General features: G+C 53.8%; 1 protein-coding gene across 1 annotated transcript in view; it reads right to left on the bottom strand.

Moving 5' to 3' along the window:
* Lrp5 (LDL receptor related protein 5) overlaps nt 1–25,020 on the bottom strand; it is a 92,221-nt gene that overhangs the window by 60,745 nt on the left and 6,456 nt on the right. The window contains exon 2 of the mRNA XM_042675944.1: nt 3,352–3,748. Coding sequence (XP_042531878.1) covers nt 3,352–3,748 — 397 coding nt within the window. The remainder of the gene's footprint in view (nt 1–3,351; nt 3,749–25,020) is intronic.

Below are 25,020 nucleotides of genomic sequence, written 5' to 3'. Positions count from 1 at the left end.
AACTTCTCACAGGTAAAACTTCATTTGCTGCACCAACCTTGAGCTGGCACCAGCAACCACCGTGATCACCAGGGACCTCGTGACCAGGCTCAGCTGTGCCCCTTGGGGTCTCTCAGAGGCACAGCGCCAAGGGAGCTCTGTGCCACAGGAGACCCCAACACCAAGCTTCCCAGCCAGGGGTCCCCGAGTCAGAACCCGCACCCCTTCCACAGGAGCAGGCATGAGGGTGGTGGAACCAGGGCACAGGGGCCTCATACAAGATACCTGCCCTGTCCTCCCGCGTGGGGCCAGGGCCGCTCATGCTGCCTGCCTCGAGCCCCAGCAATGACAAAGCCCACACCTCTCCCTGACTCTTGGAAGTGTCTCTTATGGCATCTTCTTTGTTTGAGGTAAACAATGCCACACAGAGGTCTGGGACAAAGGCTATTCCTCCCGGCTTTCCCAGCCCCGGGGCCTGGAGAGTGCCCAGGGCCGGCCGGCCGCTGAGGAGATAGGCTGCAAGGCTGGTGCTAACGCGGGAGCAGCGTGGGCCCAGGGCCTCCTCGTGGAAATGTGCTCGTGGGGAGCTCACTCTTCGACCCTGCTGCAGGGCAGGGCCGGCCAGCTGGGTAAAAGGAGGAAAATCCACTCCTGGCCTCACAAAGGCACTGCAAGCAACCGTGCCAATTCAGAGCGGGGCCACTGGCACCGAAAGGAGGGGCGGGGCCCACACAGACGGTAGGTAGTTGAAGAGCAGCAGCACCCAGCAGGCTGGTACAGGCAGCCAGGCTGGGCTGCAACCCTCCGGGCCCCAGATGCCAGGGAGCCTGTTATCCTGAGCCTGCAGTGCCTTGCATGCGCATGCAAACACACACACACACACACACACACACTGCCTGCACACCTGCTGCTGCCCACACTTGACTCTGCTCTGTGTGTACCACCACCCAGGAAGGCAGAGGGAGGTCAGGACCTCCACAGGTTCCTAGTATGAAGGCCACATTTACTGAGCCTACAAACTGTCTGTGGTGTTTCCCAGCTGATCTCTATGACACGGCTACCCCTCTGTACAGACGGCGACACTGAGGCCCACATGTAGAGCACACGCTAATGCAGTTGTTCCTTCAACGCTGATCCCTGGCCGCGTGCTGGTGGCGACGCCCACAAGCCTAACACTACTCAAGAGGCTGAGATCTGAGGATCAGAGTTCACATCTAAGACCCTTATCTCCAGCTCACTAGCCAAAAGCCAGAAGTAGAACTGTGGCTCAAGTGGTAGAACATTACCCTTGAGTGAAAACGCTCAGGAACAGTGCCCATGCCCTGAGTTCAAGTCCGGGTCTGGCATGCGCGCCACGCACGTGCACGCGCACACACACACACACCAGATCCCAAGTCTGGCCTCCTTCCATCCCAGCCCTCACCCGGAGCCACTGCCCTCCGTTGCAATATTGCAGTAATAATTGCGGTACAGATCCACACCTACCCTAAAACCTACACCCACTCTAGCGAGAGCAGAGTCCAGCCTGAGTCACACCAGGTGACTCCACTGGAGATCTGACCTCCCTACCCCACGTCCTAACTCCTGATCCCCACTTCACTCAGGTCCAGACTTTGACCCCAGGGCCTTTGCACTGGCATCTCCCTTTGTCCAGAATGCTCTTCTCCTGACAGCTACACAATTATATCCTCATCTGCTTCAGAGCTCTGCTCAAAAGTCACCAAGAGGCATCCCAGGGGCCAATGCTCTGACTCTAAGCACCTGGTCCCCGGTCCCATCCCTGCCCTGTTTGTTCTCCTGGTGGCACCTGTCCCACTTCGATATCCCCCTCTCCCCACCTGAGCACCATGAGGGCACGGAAGGCAGACAGAAGAGGAGCTGAATATTTGCTGAACACCAGCAGGGAGAGGGGAGAGCTGCGCGTCCAGGTGGGAAGAGGAGGAAACAGGGTAGACAGAGACCTAAGAGCGGCCTGGAAGCCAGCCCTGGGCCAGGCTCCGCCCCTCAGCCTCTCCTGTCAAGGAGGCTGTCTTATCAGCTGCCACCTCCAGAAGGCGGTATGGGTGCACAGGTGGGGGGGACAGGGAGGGAGGGCGCTTCTGGGGGCGGGGGAGGTCTGGGGAAACCACTCTGGCAGGGCAGCCGGAGCCGTGGGCAGCAGTGTGCGGCCAGCTGTGATGGCTGCTCAGTGGGAGGACCCACGGGGAAGCTGGCTCAGGGGTGTTCCTCGTGGGAGGGAGGGGACACGAATGCTCAGGCCTGACCTGAGAGTCAGAACACGGATACACATACACACCTCCCTTACGCTCAGTCGTATGATACATGCTCACCCACAACACAGCACCACAAGCACACACGCATACCTGCATGCACACTCGGGCTGTGCACTCGTGTGTGCTTTTTCATGCGACACACTCATGAACACACATCGACACGTTGTGTGCACAACATGCTACGCACAGCCGCCCCACTCCCACCCACCAATGCACAGAGCAGGCAGCCCAGAGGCGCCCGCCGCCCCCACGCAGCCCAGTGTGCCTCATGCTGACACCTCCCCACCCGACCCTGCGTGTGCCAGGCACACAGGTGGGCTCAGCCTCCACAGCACCCCTTCGTCTGGCTCTTCCAACCCTCAGATTTGAACAATAGCGGACGGTCCTCAATCCAACGTCCCAAGCAGGCCCAAGGCATTTGAATGAATCAGGTTCACCAGCAGCTTGCTCTAGGCCGGTGGCCGCCCTCGGGCAGGGAGGAGACTCCCAGGGGGAATGGCCAAGCAGGTGACATCAATGCTAGATGGGGACACTGAGGTGCAAAGCAGAGCTCAGAACTATGGCAGCAGAGGGCAGCCGCTGTCTGGAGTCCAGGGAGCCCCAGCAGCCCAGCTTCACCAAGGATGGTGGCACAAGGGAGGACGGTCTATCCAGGCTGTCCCTGCCACTTCAGCTCAGAATGCCTGCTGGGGCCATGTTGCCCAGGTCGGGCTCGAGCCACAGCTTCTCAGAGCCTTTAGTGACCCTGACCAGCTAATCTACAAAGTGCTGCCAACATGGCTTAAAGCAAAAGAAGAATTAAAGAAAAAGAGCTGTGTACCAGTGGCTCACCCTGCAATCCTAACTAATCAGAGGCTAAGATCTGAGGATTGTGGTCCAAAGCCAGCCTGGGCAGCAAAGCCCTGAGTATCTTCCAATTAATCACCAAATAGCCAGGCGTGTAGCTGTGGCTCAAGTGGTAGAGCACCAGCCTTGAGCAAAAAAAAAAAAAAAAAAAAAGGTCAGGGACAGGGTCCAGGCCTGGAGTTTAAGCCCCAGGACAGGCACAAAAATCATAATAATTAGGAAGCGGGACCATGGGAAGGGGTGGCGGGTTTACCCGTGAGCGGGGTCCAGGGCGATGGCCCGGGGCTGGTCCAGGTCCTGCCAGAAGAGCACCTTGCGGGACGTGCCGTTGAGGTTGGACACCTCGATGCGGTTGGTCTCCGAGTCCGTCCAGTACAGCTTCTTGCCCACCCAGTCGCAGGCCAGGCCGTCGGGTGACACCAGGCCGGAGATGACCACAGTGTGGGCGGCCACCCCAGTCTGGTTCAGGTAGGCCTGCTTGATGGCCTCCTCGCTCACGTCTGTCCAGTACACGGCTCCCGTAGAGAACAGGAAGTCCACGGCGGCCGCGTCCTCCAGCCCGCTCACCACCACGGTGGACTCCAGCTTCACTCCGCCCGCGTCCACCAGCCGCACGTCCCGGCGGTTGGCAAACAGCAGGAGTGGCGAGGCTGTGGACACAAGCACACTGTGAGGAGGCGGGACAGAGGGGGCGCCTGGCACCTGCCCACCCCATACCCCGGGGCCGGGACTAGCCTCTGATTGGACCCACACAGCTGGTCTCTCCCCCCAAGAACGGTGACGTCCTGTGTGTTAGGTCTTGCCCTACACATCACTCTGCAGAGAAATCTGATGCAGGAGACCAGAGGAGGACACAGTCCTGGCCCTGCTGCCCAGCAAAGGCCTAGCCAAGGGGCCAAGCTCTGAGAGGTGGCTCAGAACCCTGCAGGCCGGGAGGTGTGGCTGGGCTGCACTGAGACTCCGCCCAGTGGCTCTGTGTCCCATCCCAGAGCTATGGCCTGCGCCTCCCCGCTGTGAGTTCCATGTTTTCCCCGCAACAATTGGAGATGTCTGGACCAGAAAAAAAGGTTTAAAGCCAGCACTGGTGGCTCACACCTGTCATCCTAGCTATGCAGAAGGCTGAGATCTGAGGATTACGGTTCAAAGTCAGCCTGGGCAAGAAAGTCCATGAGAATCTTTTTCTTTTTTTTTTTGGTCAGCCATGGGGCTTGAACTCAGGGTCTGAGTGCTGTCCCTCAGCTCTTCAGCTCAAGGCAAGTGCTCTACTACTTGAGCCACAGCACCACTTCTGGTTTTCTGGTGGTCTATTGGAGATAAAATGTTTCACAGCTGCCGGGCACCGGTGGTTCACGCGTGTAATACTAGCTATTCAGGAGGCTGAGATCTGAGGATCGAGGTTCAAAGCCAGCCCAGGTAAGAAAGTCCATGAGACTCTTATCTCCAATAAACCACTTGAAAACCGGAAGTAGCATTGTGGCTCAAGCGGTCGAGCACTCGCCTTAAGCTGAAGAGCCAGGGACAGCACCCAGGCCCAGAGTTCAAGCCCCACGACTGACAAAAAAAAAAGTTTCACAGCCTTTCCTGTCCGGGCTGGCTTTGAACCACAATCCTCAGATCTCAGCCTCTGAATAGCTAGGATGACAGGCTTGAGCCACCAGCACTGGGCCATTGGAATCTTATCTCCAAGTAACACCACCAAAAAACCAGAAGTGGAGCTATGGCTCAAGTGAGAGCATTACCCTTGAGAAAAAGGTCAGGGACAATGTCTAGGCCAACTTCAAGCCCCAGGACTGACACAAGATAGATAGATAGATAGATAGATAGATAGATAGATAGATAGATAGATAGATAGACAGATAGATAGATAGATCAGCTTAGAGGCCTCTCAGAAGCCACCCCCAAACACCGTTGAGCGCTCCCTGGACCAGTGCCATGGAATGAGATCAAGCTCCCGCCTGGCCTCCACAGCCTCCAGCCTCTGGCCTCCCAGCCACCCTGGCACCATGCATCTGGGTCTCCCAGACATCAGGCTATCTCCCAGGCTTCATACCATCAGACCAGTGATGTCTCTCTCTCTTACACTGGTCTGGAGGAGAATGGGGGGCGGGGGGAGAAGATCAGACATCATCACAGGCAGCCCGTGAGGGTCCGGGGGCTGCCCTGGTAGGTAGTCAGCAGCGCTAGGCTGGGCTGGCCACAAACTCTCCACAAATAATCAGGACTTGGCTAGGGACAGCTGACTTTCCTCCTGGGAGCTGCAGACCACTGGGGTCCCCACACCGATGGGGACCACCAGCCAACCACAACACCCACACTACCAAGAGGTTCCTTCAGACACAGAAATCAAAACAAATTGCACTTGAGCAGAGAAAGCCCTAGAACTAAATCCTGTGCCGACCTCCATGGGCCCCTTAGCAGGAAGAGCCTGCCTGGGCCGCCGTCCAGGGCCGCCTAGGACTGCCACATGTGGACAGCAGCAGAGCCGGCTCCATCTGGGCCCCTCCTATTTTCAGAGGACTGCTCTGAAGGATGGGGAGACCCAGGGGGGCCTGAGATCAAGACCACTAGAAGCAGGAGCACCAAAACTCCAACATCATCACAAAATAACCTGAGCAGAATGGGGCTGAGAGAGGCTTGAATGGTAGAGTACCTGCCTCATAAGTGCAAGGCCCTGAGTTCAAATCCAGCACCACCAAATAAAAACCACCTCCATACAAAATGGACAAAGGACTTGAACAGGCATTTCTTCAAAGAATATGCACAAGGCCAAACACTGGTAGCTCACACCTATAATCCCAGCTACTCAGGAGGCTGAGCTGAGGACTGAAGTTCTAAGCCAACCCAGGCAGGAAAGTCCATAAGACTCTTATCTCCAATTGACCAGCAAAAAGCCAGAAGTAGAGTTGTGGTTCAGGTAGAGTGCTAGCCTTGAGTGAAAAGGCTCAGGGAGAGTGCCCAGGCCTGAGTTCAAGTCCCAAGACTGGCCCCCATACACACACACATGCATGCACACACACAAACACAAATGCACAAATGGCTGACACATACATGAACTACATGAAAAGATTCCTAGTCTCTCCAACCACTAGGAAAGTGCAAACCAAAATCACAGTGAAAAGCCACTTTGCACACACTAATTAGGAAAAGCAAGCAAGAAATGGCCCAGGCACAGAGGTTTGCATCTGTGAGCCACACTGGTGTAGAGGATTGAGGTTCAAAGCAAGCCTATGCAAGAAGTTTGTGCAATACCAGCTCAACAAAAAAAAAAAAAAAAAAAAAAAAAAAAATTCTGTGTGTGGTGATATACACCTGTAATCTCAGCTGTTCAGGAAGTCCAAATAGGAGGATCACAGTCCAGGTTGGTCCTGGCTTAAAGGTGATACTCCATTCAAAACAGAGCTAAGTCAAATGGGAAGGAGGCGTGGCTCAAAAGATGGAGAGTCACTTAGCATGCACAAGATCCTGAGTTCAAACCCCGGTACTGTCCAAAGGTGGGGGAAAAAATCCCTTTCCTCTCCCCACTGTGTTCAGAGGATGGTCCTCCCTGTGCAGGAAATGCAGAAGCCTCTGCGCATGAAGGCAGCTGCTCGGACTGCTCCCGCCCATAGAAGCCCCAATCTCAAGACACCGAGCTCGCTCTGCCCTGGGGAGGAGACTCGGCCTCCAGGGAAGGTGGGCTGGCCAGAGGATGGGAGGCCTCACCCTTAGGAGGCAGTAGAAGAGCGGGAAGGTGCCCAGGACCAGGGAATCCATGAAGGCCGGAAGGATGGGGTGGGGGACACCAGCAGGCTGAGGTCCCCCCAAGGCACACCTGGGCAGTGTGTGCTCCCATTCATCCGCAGCCACCTGGCCACCTGGCGCAGGACCACCAAAACCCTACTTCCTGTACGCACGGGGAGGCTGGGTGTGCCCAGCTCCCCCAGTGCCAGGTCTTGGGTTTGTTGTCACATCTCCAACCAGGGTGTGATGTGCTGGGGCTTGCTGAAATTCCATGCTGTGGTGCTAACCTGGGAGTCCCCAGTCACGTGCACATACTACACACACACACACATACATACACACACATACTACACACACACACTACACATATACACACATACCACACACACACACACACACACTGGGTGCTATCCTCAGGCCCCGTGAAGCCCTCTACCAGGTGGGCCCCGCCCGAGAAGCCCTTGTAAAAGCAGGCAGGGAAAAGCCCGACTTGGGATGTGGCTTTCCTCTCAGCTCCTCTGCCAAGAAAGCACTGTGGGAGGAGGGACCTCGGCTGAAGGAGCCAGGCTAGGAACGCAGCAGAAGCTTCCCTAAAGCCCGGTGCCAGGGCAGGAGGGGGGCCTGGGACCAGCCCAGCCCAGGGAGAGGGGAGGAGCGGCTGCAAGCCACCCAGGCACACAGGACCCAGCTCTGCCGGCTGTCTCTCCACCAACTGGAAAGACCACATTTCCCCAGTTTAGACTTGGGGCAGTTCAGGTGTGCGCTGCTTCAAAGGCGGAAAAGGTGGGGGTGTTGTAATTTCTTGGGTCTTTCCCCTGCCAAATCTGTGGGAGCCTGAAAGCCAGCCTCCTAGGAGAGAGGGCCAGCCAGGGTAGCATGGCCAGGGCAGGCAGGCTCTGCCCAGGATAGGCTCCTGCTTCTCAGACCAACTTGAGAAAACCACACACTTCATCTCAAAGTCTGAAGAAGGACCCACATAGTGTTCTTGTCTCCTGGGCAACTGACTGCCCTGGGTCTCGTGTGGGTGGCATGCTGCCCAGGCCCAGCTGACAGCACAGACCCTCCACCTTCTCCCAGGGAGCCCAGGCTGAGGCTGGCAATGACATGCGAGAGGCATGGCCTCTGGTCCCATCCACCAATCAAGACCTGGCTGGTGTGAGCAATTACATGGGAGAGGCGTGGCCACATGAGGCCCCGCCCACAGATCACAAGTCGAACACAGCCTCCTGTGCCCAAGGTGGAATCCATACCAGAGGGAAAATGCAGAGGAGAAAGCAGATACTAAGAGAAAACCACAGGTGGCTAAGGGACAGGACACCTCCCACTGTCGTTCCCGAGCACCCAGCACCTGCTGGAGTGGGTATTTCACATGGAAATAGACTGGAAGCAAGAAACATAATGAATGGGGAATTGTGGTGGCATTAGACATCAGTGCTGGGAATGGGGCAGATGGGAGGGGAGGGCAGGGTAAGAGAGAAGCTGCATTCTAAGCGAGGGAGGTGGAGACTGGTGCAAAGCTCCTGAGGTGGAAGTGCAGGAGGGTAGAGCGTGTGGCTGGCAAACACGGCAGTTGCTGGTCCCAGGGGCTCCTTTCCTGCCAGGCCTTGCAGAGCCTGCCTCCTTCCCTGCCCTCTCTCTGAGGAGCCCCCTGTGGGTCGGGTCCCCTCCCACCAGAGACACTGCAGCCTTTGGCAAAAGACCTCAGGATCAGGCTGGTGGCTTGAACTCCAGGAAGTGATGAGAAGAAACCCCAGGGAAATTCCAGAAAGAAAAGAAGGTTAGGCAGGAGGCTTGGAAGGGGATTGGGGGCCTTGAGGTTGCACCTTGGTGTCTCCAGACTGAAGAGAGCAACAGGCTGGATGCAGGACGGGCGGGCCTGGCCATCTAAATGCCCAGACCCACCAAAATCACCAGGAAAAACACAGATGACCAAGGACAGAGGTCAGAACAGATCACCAGACAACACTGCAGAGCTAAGCTAAGGGACCTAACACCCTGAGGCCTCCCTGGCACTTTATCCCAAGAAACCCAAAAGCATGTATTTTTTTAATCTGCCCAGAGCTGGTTGGTGGCTCACACCTGTAATTCCAGCTACTAAGGAGGCCGAGATCTGAGGATCATGGTTCAAAGCCAGCCCGGGCAGGAACGTCCGTGAGTCTCTTATCTCCAATAAACCACCAACAAGCCAGAAGCGGAGCTGTGGCTAAAGTCAAAAACTCAGGGACAGACTCCAAGTTCAAGCCCCAATACAGGAATAAAAGACCAAAGGGGGAAAAAAGGAGAAAAATCCTAATGTAACTACAGACTAATTAATAATAGCAAAACAAATAAGAGCTGTGGAAATGCCAGGTGCGTAATGTCAAACACAAAAGCCACAAACTCACATCATGGACAGAACCCAGGAAGCGCCAGCTGGGGGCACAGGCTGGCAAAGAAAAGGCCATCTTCTCGGGCACATGTCTCTGGCCAATGTATTTTTTACTTTTTGGAGGCTTTTTGGTGCTACTGGGGTATGAATTCTGGGCCTTGTGTTTGTGTAGACAGGCACTCTACTGCTTGAGCCAACAATTTCCTTTGGGCTTTAATTTTTTGTCGGTTGTGGGGCTTGAACTCTGGGCCTGGGCACTATCCCTCCGCTCTTCAACTCAAGGCTAGTGTCCTACCACTTGAGCCATAGCACCACTTTCAGTTTTCTGGCAGTTTATTGGAGATGAGAGTCTCACAGACTTTCCTGCCCAGGCTGGCTTTGAACCACAATCCTTAGATCTCAGCCTCCTGAGTAGCTAGGATTATGGGCATGAGCCACCCGAGCCTGGCAAGCTTTAGTTATTTTTTGAGCTAGGTCTTCCTTTTAGCCTAGGCCGGCTTGGATTTTGATCCTCCTATTTATGATTTCTACCTCAGCTGGAATGATAGAAATTCATCACTGCATCCAAGCTTTTAGTTGAGATTAGGTCTCTAAAACGTTTTTGTCCAGGCCATTCTGGACTTCAATCCTATGTGTGCTTCCTATGGTAGCTGGAATGACAGGTGCATGCTACCATGCCCACCTTTTTCTGTGAATGGGGGTCTTACAAACTTCTTTGCCTATACTAGCCTTAAACCACAATCTTCCCAATCTCAGCCTCCTACAAAGCTGTGGTAACAGACATGCATAAAATGCTTATAAAATGTTTTATTATATTCTTTCTTTTTGGGTCTGAGACTGGGATTCAAACTCCATACCTGACACTTTTGTTCACTGGCTAGCATCCTACCAACACCTCATAAATGTCTTACTCAATGCTACCTATTTTGCTCTGAAGATACTGGGTAAATATTCTCTCAAGGCCACTTATGAAGAGGACACAATGACAGATCAGCCCTCTGGCGTCAGCTCAGGAGCCTCTCCCGACAGGACTCCAGGGCCAGCGGCCTGGCAGAAGGCCCAGCTGCACCTTGTCCTCTCTCTCCTCAACATCGTCCCTGGAAAACGGGGTTCGTTTGGGCTGCTCCACATCAGAGGCGGGGCCTCGCACAGGATCTGGCACAGAGGCTCAGGCCAGCAGCGCGCACCTTAAGGGGCTCGGGAAATAAGCCCAAGCCAAGCAGGGGATTGTGTCTTCGTTTCATTCATTCACTCTGGGCTGTGTCTACTCACGCTTGGGGTCCTGGCCCAACGCTGGCTTGCCTTTAGTAGTGGGATTTGGGGCAATGATTCACCACCCCTCACTTTCCTGATTTATTAATTGATGCCAGCCCTGGGGATTGAACTCAGGACCTGGGCAGTGTCCCTGAGCCTTTGTGCTCAAGGCTTATGCCCTACCACTTCAGCTTCAGCTCTACTTTTAGCTTTTTTGATAGCTTATTGGAGATAAGAGCATCAGAGGTGCCAGTGGCTCACGCCTGTAATCCTAGACACTTGGGAGGCTGAGATCTGAGGATCACGGTTCAAAGCCAGACCCGGCATGGAAGTTCATGAGACTCTTATCTCCACTTAACACTAGAAAACCAGAAGTAGAGCTGTGGCTCAAGTGGTACAGTGCTCACCTTTAGCTGAAGAGCTCAGGGACAGCGCCCAGGCCCAGAGTTCAAGCCCCATGACCAACCGAAAAAAAAAAAAATCCACACTGGATGATGCTTTATATGAAATGTCCAGAACACACTGAGTGAAAGACACACGAAGTGGACTACAGTCTGCAGGATCTGGGGCAGAGAGCAGGAAAAATGAGGAATGACTGCCTGGTGAGTGTAACATGGGTTTCCTGAAAGTTCTAGAAGCAGACAGAGGTAGCAGCTACACACCTCGCAAAATCCTCACTGTGGCAGAATTGTGACTTAAGAAGATTGATTTTACACTATGTGACTTTCTCCTCCATGAAAATACGCAGTGGGGTGGGGTTTGGCACCTTGATGGTACTGGGGTTTGAACTCAGGGCTTCAGGGCTTCACTCTTGCCAGGTGGGTACTCTACCACTTGAGGCTCACCCATGTTGTTGTTTTTCCAGACAAAAGTTTCACTGTGTAGCTCAAGCTGACCTAGAATTCACAATCCTCCCATCTCAGCCACCTGAGCGCTGGGATTATAAGCATGCACCTCCATACCCACTTCTAAAAAACAGCCGTCTACTGCTCAGGCTGACTCCCTCTGCCCGTCCTGATGTCTCAGTCAGTTTCATCTGGTGCAGGTCTTCTCGGCAGCAGCGCCAACACCCCCGCATTCCTTGGAGGGGGCCTCGGGGCCTCAGCGCCTCTGATCAGGTGAGCGTGGCACACAGTTCAGACCTATGTGTGAATGGTGCAGGCCTGCTCTGCCCAGGACCCCGGAGGCCTGCTCCGGCTCCCTTCTACCGAGGCCAGGGTTGTGGCCACTCTCTGCTACAGGAGAACCAGGAATCTACACAGCCAAGTGCCAACAAGCCCATTTTAACTCCTCTGAGCATCTCCAGTGTTTATATATAGAATTCGCAGCAGATGTCTGGGCCTCTTCTCCAAGAGCCCATGGTTTACGTGGTGTACACAGTTACCCCAAACAAGGCCCGCTTCGAGGCCATGCAGTTCCCCGCCATCACCCCCAGATAAGCGGCAGTCTGCGTACAGGCCTGGTTGGATGCCTGCCCCCCTCCCCCACCCCCTGCCCCTACCGTGGCTCGCGGGAGCGGCTGGGCTGGGCAGAATCCAGGCGGTCTGTGGAGTTATCAGCCAGGGCCAGGACTCGGAGGTCCATGCTGAAAAGCCCCAGTCACACTCATACAGTTACACCACCACCTAAGCAGGGTGGTAGCAGGGACCAGGTGCCACAAGGGAAGAACTGGCCGGGGTAGGCCCAGCAGGCTTCCTGGAGGAGGAAGCCAGGAGGCAGCCAGCAGCGCTGGAGAGGAATGTAAAACCTGGTGATTGCTGAGCATGTCTGGGCCTGACACCAAAGTGCAGCCGTGCACCCTGTCACTCTACCCACAGCGGCATATCCCTCCGCCTCCGCCGCACACCCCCGGCAACCTGGGGCCCTGGGTACCAGGGCTTGAGAACCAGCCAGCAGCCGGGGTTTTTCAAACTACATTCATATGACCCCCCCCCTGCCCCGCCCCCCCAGGGCCCTTCCAGGCTCTGCCCTGCTCTTCGGTCTCTCTGTGGTCTAGCATCAGCGCTCCTTATGAAAAAGGGGCCTTCCTCGACACCCCTGGTATCTGCCTCATCCCCTGAGCATCACCCGGCCCACTGTGCACACCCACCGCACACAACCTTCTCCCCATAAAAATCAATGCTGGCGTTCACGCACCGGGGCTTGAACGCAGAGCCACGCACTCACTTGGCTCTTCTGCTCTAGATGGGCACTCTACCATCTGAGCCACAATTCCACATCTGGCTTTTTGGTGGTTAATTGGAAGTAAGAGTCTCATGGACTCTTATTTGAACCTAGGCTGGCTTCAAACCTCAATCATCTGATCTCAGCCTCCTAAGTAGCAAGGATTACAGCTGTGAGCCACTGGTGCCTGGCTCTGAGAATGTTTTTAGCGCCACAGAATTGTACCCTTTAAATCAGAGAGCTGAGGGTGTAACTCAGGGGTAGCATGCTTGTCTACATAGGCCGGGCCCTGGGTTCAATCCCCAACTCTACAAAAAAGCTCTATAAAAAAAGGGGGGGGGGAGGATGGTAATCCTTTCTCTTCTCCAAAAGCCACCGACATGAAGAGAAAGAGAAGAAAGGGGAGGAAGGGGGAAAGAAAAGAGAAGGGAAGGAAGGAGAGAAGGAAACTGCAGATGAGATGGAAGATGTATTTCAGTTTTCCTTTGTAGACACAAAATTTATTTACATAGACGTAAATTTTTATTATTTTCTTGAGTACAGGTCTCACACACCATTCCTCAGATATAATTCTATGTACTTTATTCCATATACTGTATATTTGAAATCTGAACCATATTAGGTTTTTGTTTATTTTTAACTAAAACCAGTGACAATGACTAAGAGTCTGACAAATAAATTCCCATGCATTTCATGGTAAAACAGGAAACTTCAAAGCACTCAGCCTTGGGTGGTGGCAGTGTTAGAAAGTTCTAGTCCCCTCTGAGATCAGTTGTTCAAAAAGCACTGGGAGAATGGAGATAGAGGGGAAAACCCATGCAGCCCCCAAAGCACAGGGACCGCCTGTCCTCCCCCAGTGTACAAGGACTCAGGGCCAGCCTGTCCCCTCCCAGTGCACAGGGACATGGGGCCAGCCTGTCCACCCCCAGTGCACAGGGACACAGCGCCAGCCGGTCCCCTCCCAGTGCACAGGGACACAGCGCCAGCCGGTCCCCTTCCAGTGCACAGGGACACAGCGCCAGCCGGTCCCCTCCCAGTGCACAGGGACTCGGGACCAGCCTGTTCTCTCACAGTGTGCTGCAAACCATCTGCTGAGAATAGCTGCAGCCCCTCGGGCAGTGGAAGGATTCACCAGGGGCTGTGAGCACACTTTAAAATGCCCCACCCCCACCCCCACCCCTGCTGCTGGTGGGACTTCCTTAATTAAGACGAGGAAACAATAAACACTCACACTCAGGTGTACATTGATGGTTCATCAGGCAGATGCTCAGTGTGGGCCCCTCCGTCCCGCTGGGGTGGCGGTGGCTGCCCCTCAACCCTCCACAATGACTACGATTCTAACCACAGAATGTCGTGTTTTCATGTGAGTTTGTCCCCAACTAGCATACAACTTGGAACAAGAGTCTGAGGATCTTAGTCGGATGCCGGTCAGGAGGCTAAGCGGTTCAAAGCCAGCCTGGGCAGGAATGTCAGAGAGACTCTTATCTCCAATGAACCACCAGAAAAGCAGAAGTGGTGCTGTGGCTCAAGTGGTAGAGCACTTGAGCTGAAGAGCTCAGGGACAGCGCCCAGGCCCAGAGTTCAAGCCCTACAACTGACCCCCACCCCCACCAAAAAAGAAGTGTCTAGGATTTGTCTTCCCCAGGCTCTTTGAACCATAATCCACACATCTTAGCCTCCTGAGCAGGACCACAGGCGTGAGCCACTGATACCCAGCTATGATTCGGAGTTTCTAAATATTGTACTGGACATTTATAACAATAGTAACATTTATAACAATAACAATAATAAAATCTTAAGTATCCTTTAAGCCAGCAGATATGCTGCCTTTTATGGGAAAGCTTAGCCAACTTCAGCAGGAGTGGGGTCCTGATAACACTAGCCAATGCAGGAAAAAGGTACAGCTCTCCTCCTTCTCTAGCTGAACTACCTACAGCCCTCCTCAACCTCTCATCCATACATCCACCCCTCCACGTATCCATCCATCTATGCATGCATCCACCTATCCCTCTACCCATCCATCCATGCATCCATCCACACATCCATCCACATAGCCATCCATCCATCCATCCCTGTATCCATCCATCGATCCATCTATCCATGCATCCATCTATCGATCCATCAATTCATCTATCCATCTATCCATCCATTCCATCAACCATCCCTTGTCTACCACCAACCCAGCATACACCATGAATTTTCTCCTGGCCCCCAGTCTGGCCTCAAGCCTCAATCTGAACCCCACCAGAGCAGGCCAAGTCTCCGACAGCCCCATCTTAACCCTTACATCCTCAGAAAACCCTCTCTGCAGGCTATACAGAATGCCTGCTGGATGCAGCCTGACCTGAAGGCAGCATGAATCTGCTCCGCACGCCCTGAGACCTGTTCAGACTGCTTCACCTCTCCCCAACTGAGACTCCCCAACTCTTCCTACAACCACAAAGAGTAGGGAGCTGGAGCGTGGACGGGTCCCAGGCTGGCTGTGAAGTTGGAAAAGCAGAACCTGCCGGGGCGAGGAAGGCAGGCAGGGGCTGGGAAACAGCAGGAGGAAACTTCTAGAATGCTGTATGCACATTATGCCCTTGGCCTAACATTCAGAGCTGTACTCCAGGGTCTGCAGAACATGGCCATGTCTCCCCGCCCAGCTTCATGGAGAGTAGGTGCCACCCTGTCCAGGCAGCTCAGGGCTCACCCTCTGCCCCCATCCTAGTGTTTCCCACCTCACCCAGGAGCGCCGCGCAGTGGTCTGGGAGGCAGGGCACAGGGAGCAGGAGGGGGCAGGGCAGAGGCTGAGCAGTAAATAAGAAATCACTAGCAAGATTTTAAACCCTAGGAGGTCACCTTCCAAGTACCTTCCAGCACAGGTGCACAAGCCAGGGTCCTCCTCCTCCCTCAGGGCTGTGACAGGGCGCACAAAGGCTGCCCCGTGCAGTCCTGTGCCAAGGACAGGAGGCAGTCCATGGCAGGCCAAGAGCCAGGGGCAAGGCGAGACGCGAGAATGGACAAATCCAAAGAGCAGACGGGGTGCTGCTCACACAGGGCACTGGGGATTGAACTCAGGGCCTCCTGGTTGCTAGGCAGGTACTCTACCACTGGAGCCATGCATCCAGTCCCTTGTTCCCCTTGTTATTTTCAAGGTAGAGTCCTTTATGCTCAGGCCAGCATCCCTGATTGTTTGTATGGTAGATCAACGCCACCACACCCAACCACTGGTTGAGACAGAGTCTCATGAACTTCTTTATGGCCAAGTTGGCCTCCATCCATGATCCCCCATCTCAGCCTCCAAAGCAGCTAGGATTTCAGACTTGAGCCACCCAAACCTCTTAACAAGCGTGACGAGGACTTACTTTGACTTGAGTCTCAGACAACTAAGAAGAAGCCACCAAGCAAGGGTGACAGGTAGGAGTACTGGTGTGTCAGGCTCAGTCACGTCTGCCCTTTCTATCTGACCTATAAAAGTTGTCTGCGCAAAGGTGGACCTAGCCTGGAGCCTTGTCACCATTAAAGCCTCTAAGGAGCCAGGAGCTTGGGGCTCCCAACTATAACCTCAGCCATTCAGAAGATGAAGATTGGGAGGATTGCAGTTCTAAAGCCAGCCCTGGAAGGAAAGTTTGAGAGACTCCATCTCCAACTAACCAGCTAAAAGTCAGACTAGAGGCTTGACTCAAGCAGTAGAGCACCAGCTGTGAACAAGAAAGATAAGCAAGACCAGTGATGTGCTGAATCCAAGCCCCAGTATCAGCACACAATTTAAAAAAAAAAAAAAAAGGAGGGGGAGGGGCTCTTCTAGGTAAGAAACAGTTTACTCCCTTTCCCAGAGGATTTCCCAAGTGCACCTGGTCTAAACACTACTTCCTTTTGACCCAGGGAACACAGTGTGAGAGCACTGGCCTTGAATAAAATAGAATCGGGGCCTGGAAGGCTGGGTATGGACCCCGGAATGGATGCCCAGCTTGGCCCCTTCCCTCCCTGTCCACAGACCTAAGGACAGATGCTGCAGGGGTAAAAGGCTCACCTGGGCCACGCCAGGGCCAGGGCAGTCCTGATCTGCCACTGCTCCTGACAGCCAGCCCCCCCACATCCAGGACAGAGCAAGCCCCAGCACCCCACATGGCCTACCAGCCAAGACCCAGCAAAGGGAGGAGACGTCAGTCAGCCTGCAGGGCCAGTTCCCAGAGACCACGGCCTTTTCCGCTGTTCCAGGAGCCTGGGGAGGGGGGGTCGGGGGGAGGGGATGTCCAGAAGTACCCCTCAGCTGTCCCCCACTAAGTGTGCTCTGAGTGACAGCCACCGACCAGCTGGGTCCCTTGGACACCCCTGCCTCTGCATCCTCAGCCTGTCACATGTGCACACACACACGTGAACATATTAGCATCGGAGCGCATGTGCCTGGCTATGTACACATGTGTGTAGTGCCGACACATGCATATTGCACACACACTTTGCAAACCTCAATTTAGCAACCATGAAATGTGACCAGCTCAGGGACTCAGGGGACAGCTCGTGAGGGAATAGGACATCTGATTTATGTCTGCAAATGTGCGTTCTCACTAATTAGAAGGTTTGGGGCAGAGCAGGGAAAAATATGTATTTCAGAGTCCCAGTTTGACTTGCCAGCAACCAGCCCGTTACTAACATTCTTATTTTCGACAAAATATAGCATTCTGATTACATACCATCCTGGTTCCACGGCTCCCGGCCGGCCAGCCTCCCGGAAGTGGCCCAGGACCATGGCAAAGAACGAGAGAGCCCATCTGGGCCTTTCTGGAAGAAGGCATCTACTGCCGCTTCTCACCCCTCCTCAGGAGGCCCCAGGCTAGTGCTCAGGGGGGCTCTTGTGCAAGGAGCAGCAGCCCCTGGCGTGGACCACCCAGGCGGGCAGCTGTGACGTCACACCCCTTCCCAGGACCCGCCTCTGCCTCCCAGGTCTAGGCCAGCAAAGAGTCCAATGCCAGGCTTACCAACCTGCACCAGGGGCTCCTTAGGTAATTTCCAATAAAATACTCCACAATTCAAACAGCCTCCAAGAGGCAGGCCTGGGCCCACACTGCTGCTTCTAGTCTCTGTGTGAAGCCCACAGGGTCCTTCGACATCCTGGGCCTGTTTCCTCTTCTGGAACTGGAGGTGACCACAGCCCCCACAGGGCAATAGAGGCTTCAAGGACCAGCAACAGGTCTCAGAGCATGGGGGGGCCCCTCCGCCCCCACCAACCCCCCTCACAAGCTGGAAATGCATAATGAACCCAGGCTATTTTTATCTGCATCTTGAGTATTCTAAAGCAGGATGCATTTATTTAAAAACAAGAGTTTTCATTAAACACATACCCCAAATAAGGCGGGCCCTTAGAGACTGCTGAGTTCAGATCACACTAAGCACAGCTTTGTACAGGCATCTCAGCTGCCCTTTGAAACCAGTGTGTGTATGTGCCACTACTGGGACAACTTAAGGCCTGGGTGCTGTCCTTTAGCTTTTTTTTTTTTTCCTCAAGGCTGGTACTCTGGCACTCTACCACTTAAGCCACAGATCCACTTATGGCATTTTCGATGGTTAATTGGAAATAAGAGTCTCATGCAGCTGGGCGCCGGTGGCTCACGCCTGTAATCCTAGCTACTCAGGAGGCTGAGATCTGAGGATCACGGTTCAAAGCCAGCCTGGGGAGGAAAGTCCATGAGACTCTTATCTCCAATAAACCACTAGAAAACTGGAAGTGGCACTGTGGCTCAAGCAGTAGAGCGCTTGCCTTGAGCTGAAGAGTGCAGGGACAGAGCCCAAGTCCATTCAAGCCCCACGACTGACCATAAAAAAAAAAAAAAAAGTCTCATGGACTTCCCTGCCCTGGACTGGCTTCAAACTGAGATCTTCAGATCTCAGACTCCTGAGTAGCAAAGATTATAAGTGTGAGCCACCAGTACCCTGCTGAAACTGAAGAGGTGCTTCTAAGGTGTGTGTGTGTGTGTGTGTGTGTGTGTGTGTGTGTGTGTGTGTGTGTGTGTGTGTGTGTGTGTGTGTGTGTGTGTGTGTGTGTGTGTGTGTGTGTGTGTGTGTGTGTGTGTGTGTGTGTGTGTGTGTGTGTTTTGTACCCATGTCCCTATTTACTGCTCATGACTGCTCCCACCCCCACCCCAGCCAGGTTTGTGGCTGTGGCCTCTATCCTTTGGTGACACTCCCTCTGCCCTTCATCTGGCAGCGTGAGATGCAGGGGGCTGTGGTGTCACTCAGTGGTGCGGTGCTTGCCAGGCACATGCAAGGCCCTGGGGTTCCATCTCCAGTGCAAGAAACAGCCAAGGAAAAGGGTCAGTCCTGCTGCCTGAAAGTGCGCTGCAGATGCAAGAATTTAAGCTTGGGGGGCAGCTTGAGGGTCCAGGAGGAAGTACAGACCATGGTACCCCAAGCCCCAGCCCTGCCAATCACCACCCTGGGAAACACGCCTGCCAAAGCCCCAACAGGGAGCCAGATGCTGGCAGGGTTGGCACAGACTTGTTTCCAGGGAGGTGGGAGACGGTGAGATGGCCCGCGCCTCCCCCACAGCCCCCGGAGAGGGAAGCGGTTCCCATGTGGTCACAAAGACCTCATTGTCCGGCCGCGCAGAGAGGAAACTGGAGAACCGTGCTTGGAACACTTTGGAATGGGCAGAAAGGAACATCTGGGGAAGGGAACACATTTCAGAAAACAAACACACCTTTCTATCGTTTCTTATTTTCTTTCCAAAGTTAAACAGAACCATAATAACAAAGTCTTGCCAAATTGATCGGGGCTCTCCAAAATCTGTTTATTGGGCAAAATCTGAAAGCTCTGTTGTCAAAATGACCCAGCATTCCTGGAAAACAGTGGTCACACAGGTGCCAAGGCCCAGGGGCCAATGCCTAGTCCAAGGCGTCAGCCTGGGATGGCATGACGCCACCAACAGCAAGTGTGGGGTGTGCCTTTAACCCCTCACCTCCTGGTCTCCACTGAAATGTCTCACAGGACTGAGGGTGTTGTGGGACGTTTACATGGTGTGGGCACAGCCACGCAAGGCCACTGCCTCCGACTATTGCAAAACCCAGCCAAGTGTAGGTCTGGAGGTTAATGAAGAGGCAGAAGGTCCGGGATTATGGTGCCCGAGCCCCATGGGAGCCCTTCCCACAGCGCTGTGATGTCATGTGATTAATCAGTGCCAAGACTAAAATGCTCAGTCTTTCTACAATACTTAAAAATGATTCAGCCAAGCACCAGTGGTTCACACCTGGAATCCTATCTACTCAGGAGGCTGAGATCTGAGGGTCGTGGTTCAAAGCCAGCCTGGGCAGGAAAGTCCATGAGACTTTTATCTCCAATTAACTACCAAAAACCAGGACGTGGAGCTGTGGCTCAAGTGAAAGAGCACTAGTCTGGAGCAAAAAAAAAGCCAAGCAAGAGCTCAAGGCCTTAAATTCAAGACACACGCACATGCACACACACACGCACGCACGCATGCACGCGCACGCACGCACGCACGCACGCACACACACACACACACACACACACACAGAATTAGATGAGCAGCCAGGTGATCCCCCTCCACTGGGGACAGGGAACATCTCTGCTGCCAAGAGCTATTTGGAAATGTTTAGCATCATTCTCTGGCCACTATCAATACAGTCCAATGGGCTGTGGGCAGCCAACGAGAATACGTGCCCAGCCTGTGAGGTACCAAACAATTCCACATGCCTTACAAAGCCTACAGGCAAGATGGAGCCCACCTAGCCCAAGTTCTGAGCTGGGCTGGTCAGTGAACTGAAGGCCACCCGGCTGGACTGGATCGCAGGGTCCTTAGGCTGGGCTAGCACTGCCCTCACAACTGGCCTGTACTTGGCCCCCGGCTAGCTACTTTGCACAGCTCCTCACCCTCCTGACAAGCAGGCATGGGGCACAGGGAGGAAAACAGGACCCAGAGACTCCATGGCTTGTCCAAGGCCAGAACAGGAACAGGGACAGTGGGGAAGTCAACAAGTCCCACCAGACTTCCGGCCAGGAGGCTAGTGGCCCCTGGATGCCCTCGGCTGGGGCAGCAGATCCTTGGTCCAGGGGCGCTGAGACAGTGGCTTCTGCTAGAAGGCTGGCCAAGGGCCAGAGCTGCTGGAAAATGCACACCAGCCACCTGCGCCACAGCAAGGTGCCCCTGGAGACTCGCTGGTGACCAAGCAGGCAAGCAGGAGCCAGAGTCGGGCACCGGTGGCTCACGCCTGTCCTCCTAGGTACTCAGGAGGCTGAGATCTGAGGATCACGGTTCAAAACCAGCCTGGGTAGGAAAGTCTGTGAAACTCTTATCTCTAATGAACCACCAGAAAACCAGAAGTGGTGCTGTGGCTCAAGTGGTAGAGCACTCACCTTGAGCTGAAGAGCTCAAGGACAGTGCCTAGGCACAGAGTTCAAGCCCCATGACCAGCAAAAAGAAAAAGGAGCCAGGTCCCAACCTCCTTACACCTACCAAAGCCACAGAGAAATGCTGGCCAGTAGGGCGCTGTCCTGCTGGAGAACTTCAGATCCCAGATCCCACTGGCTCCTGACCAGGCCTCCCCACCTCCCATCCGCTCTGCTGTGTGACATGAAGAACCCTGAGCCTCTTCCCGTGGGAAACACCATCCACAAGACCCCCGCCGCCCTGAGACCCCCACCGCCACCCGAGACCCCTGCTGCCCCAAGACCTCTGCCACCAAGACTCCTGCCACCCCAAAGCCCCTGCCACCCCAAGGCCCCTACCACCCCAAGGCCCCTGCCCTCCCAAGGCCCCTGCCCCCCCAAGGCCCCTGCCACTCCAAGGCCCCTGCCACCCGAGACCCCTGCTGCCCCAAGACCTCTGCCACCAAGACCCCCACTACCTGAGATCCCTACCCTCCAAGATTGCTGCCACGGAAACCCCCACCACCCAGAATGCTGAATAGCTGGTGGTGGCAGGACCAACCACTGCCATAAGGACAAGAGATCCTCAGTCTGGCGGCTCCCTAACAGGATCCCACAGACACACAGCAATACCCCAGAGTGGCACCAGAGGGTCTGTCAGGGGCCCAGCTCAGCTATACCTCGTCTAGCAGGATGGGCACTGGGCAGGCTTCTGTGAGTTCAGGAGAAGCTGGGGTCGGGTCTGCACTCTGGAATGGAGCCATCAAACCCTGGAGCTCTGGGGACCTGAGCACGGTCCCCAGACCCTTCAAGTGTGCACAGAGAAAGGCTTAGAGCCACCCTGGCAACCTCTCCCTGTGGCATTCAGAGTCCGCGTCAACTTCCAGACCAGCTTTTCCCAACTGGGGCCCCACAACCTAAGGGGCCATAGAGGTGTCCTGGCCCCAGAGGGGTTTCCTACATCCCCGTAAGGACAAAGAGAAATGGTTGTGAGACTCTTATGTCCAATTAACTGGCCAAATGCCAGAAGTAGAGCTGTGGCTCACATGGCAAAACGCTAGCCCTGGGCAAAAAAGCTAAGGGACAACATCAAAGCCCTGAGTTCAAGCCCGGGTACCAACAGAAGAAGGGGGGAGGGGAGCAGGAAAGGGGGTGGGGGAATGAGTTCCTACCATTGAAGGGGGTTCCCCACACGTGGCCCTAGAAACCACTGTCACCGCAGCGCAATGTGCCTGGTTCTCCCCCTCCCATCCCGTCTCCATTCGGAAGCGGGACTGGCTGGAGGAAAGTGGGGAGCCACACCCGTCACCCTCAGAAGCAAGCCGAGGGCACACCTCTTCCAAGGCCGCCTGGCCAGAGCCAGCAGGGGGCAGACACCTTCCTGGGCGGGCCCTGGGGACAGCTGCCCAAGAGGGGACAGAGTGAAGGACATCCAGGTGGCTTCTAACTCCCTATTGAGCAGTTAATTTCCTGAGAGATCTGCCCCGGGGGGGGAGGGGGGGAGACCCTCCCCAGATGGCCATTCAAGGGGTGCAGGAGAAACTAAAGGTGCTCACATCTTGTTCTGGAGTGAACCAGAGGAGGGGAGCCATCAGTGACTCGGACCAATGTTGAAATTACCTTCCCCCGGCTGCTCTTTTCTGAGCAGACGCTGGTGTGAGAGGGGTCCGGGGGCCTCGCTCGCCTGCCCGTGTCCCACGCCACAGCTGTCATACACATCTCCATCATGAGCGGCAGATGAAGCGACTTCTCCCGCTCAGGCCACTTACCATCCAGCCCTGCCACACCTGTTAGATGTCACCACTTACTATCCCCAGACCAAGAGATCAAAGGGCAGAGCCTGGCGGCTGGCTCTGAAGTTCATCACAAAGGAGCTAGTGTGTGAAAAGAATCAACACAGTTTTTAGTCAAACAATGGTGGGGGGGTAGTAGATTTTCGCAGTTGATATACCAAAGCCACAGAGATTAAAACAGCAGGACTTGGGGTGCACAAAGACACTCATGTATAACAAGAGGAGCCAGAATCAGAGGCCAGGTGTCAGTGGGCAACACATATCCAACAGTGGCATGTTTTTTTTTTGCTTAAACTCAGTACCACCTAGTGCCCTCAACTTGGCTTTTTCCCTCAACTCCGGGCCCACCACAGTGGGACCACAGTTCCACTTCTGGCTTTTTGCTGGGTAAGTGGAGATAAGAGTGCCTGGATCTGTCTCCCTGGGCTGGCTTTGAACCTTGATCCTCAGATCTCAGCCTCCTGAGTAGCTCTGATGACAGGCGTGAGTCCCTGCGTCGGGCTTGGAATGTATTTCCAGTCTGTAGGTAGAATAAGAACAACTGCCTCTAGGGAAATCATGAGTTTTGCTTACATGAAATTCTTTAATGTCTTTATGATATTAGATATTCGATTGGCAGGGAAAAAAAAAAAAAAAAAAAGATTTAGGACTAACTACAGACCAGAAGGGAAATCTGGGACAAATATCCCAAAGAATTATTATCCTCACAAGATTTCTACAAATCATTAGGGGGAAAAAAAAAAAAAAACAAAGAAAAACAGGCCAAGGATAAGATTAGGCAATTTGGACTCAGTATAGGAAAGCTCATATTAAAATGTGTTAGCAGTTTTTAACCAAATTGATACTAATTTTTAAGAACAAAGTATAGTCTGCTGTCGGCACTGAGAGGTTTCGGGAAAGGGTGATGATAAATAGTCTCAGGGTTCAGACTGGTGCTGCCTTTTTCTTTGCTTCTTTTCTCGATTTGGCAGCACCAGAGTTTGAACTCAGGCTTCACATTTACCAGGAAGGTGCCCTGCCACTTGAGTCACAGCTCTATCTGTTCTTGTTCTGTTTATTTTTTAAATGGGGTCTCTGCTTTTCACCTGGGCTGGCCCAAACCAGTATAGAGAAAAGGCCAAGTGCTCACCACCGCGGGTCCTGCACCGCAATAAAGCCTGAAAATCCCAAATGCTCCTCAACTAGGCAGCCGTGAGATACAGTACGGCATACGGTACCACACCACAAAATACCACATGTTTCAGAAAGAACGATGAAGTCAGGCACCGGTAACTCACACCTGTAATCCTAGCTCCTCAAAAAGATCTGAGGATCATGGTTCGAAGCCTGCCAGAGCAGGAAAGTCTATGAGAACTTTATTTCCAATTAACCACCAGAAAACTGGAAGCAGCACTGTGGACCAAAGTGGTAGAGCACTAGCCTTGAGAAAAAGAGCTCAGGGGTAGCACCCAGACCCTGAGTTCAAGCCCCAGGACCAACAGCAACAACAAAAATAAACAAGCTGAATGAGGACAAAGTCCCAAGTTCAAGCCCCAGTACCAACCAAAAAGGAAGAAACTCTTGACATATGCTACAACTCAAACCTTGAAATTATTATGCTGTTCACGCCAAAAAGTATGTAAATAAGCCAAATACTGAATGATTACACAACTAAACAGAGCCTAGAAGATGGGATTTCATAGGAAAGCAGCAGAGAGATGAGCAAGGGCTGGGGAAAGGGGAACAGAGAATGACAGGATACATTTCTGTTTGGGGTGACGGAAAAATCTGGAAATAGAAGGTGGTGATGCTGGTACAACACTGAGAAGGTCCTGAGATCACTGGACTGTACCTTTAAAAATAGCCAAAATGGGGCTGGGAATGTGGCTTAGTGGTAGAGTGCTTGCCTAGTATGAATGAAGCCCTGAGTTCCATTCCTCAGTACCATATACACAGAAAAAGCCAGAAGTAGTGCTGTGGCTCAAGTCATAGAGTGCTAGCCTTGAGCAAAAGAAGCTCAGGGACAGTGCTCAGGCCCTGAATGCAAGCGCCAGAACTGGCCAAAAAAAAAGCCAAAATGGCGAGTCTTATTTTATACATGTTTCACTGTGATTAAAAAAAAAAAAATAAAGCAATTTTGAATTGAAATGCTGGAGCCCAGAGTTCCAACCCTACTATAAGAAATAACAACCACCACAGCGGGTGCCCGTGGCTCACATCTGTCATCCTAGCTACTCAGGAGGCTGAGATCTGAGGATTGCAGTTCAAAGCCAGCCTGGGCAGG

The sequence above is a fragment of the Dipodomys spectabilis genome, unplaced genomic scaffold, assembly GCF_019054845.1.
Source record: "Dipodomys spectabilis isolate Male_0828 unplaced genomic scaffold, ASM1905484v1 ptg000030l, whole genome shotgun sequence".
Lineage (NCBI taxonomy): Eukaryota > Metazoa > Chordata > Mammalia > Rodentia > Heteromyidae > Dipodomys > Dipodomys spectabilis.
Note: the sequence above shows the minus strand (reverse complement) of the source record. Positions and strands in the feature narration are given on the sequence as shown.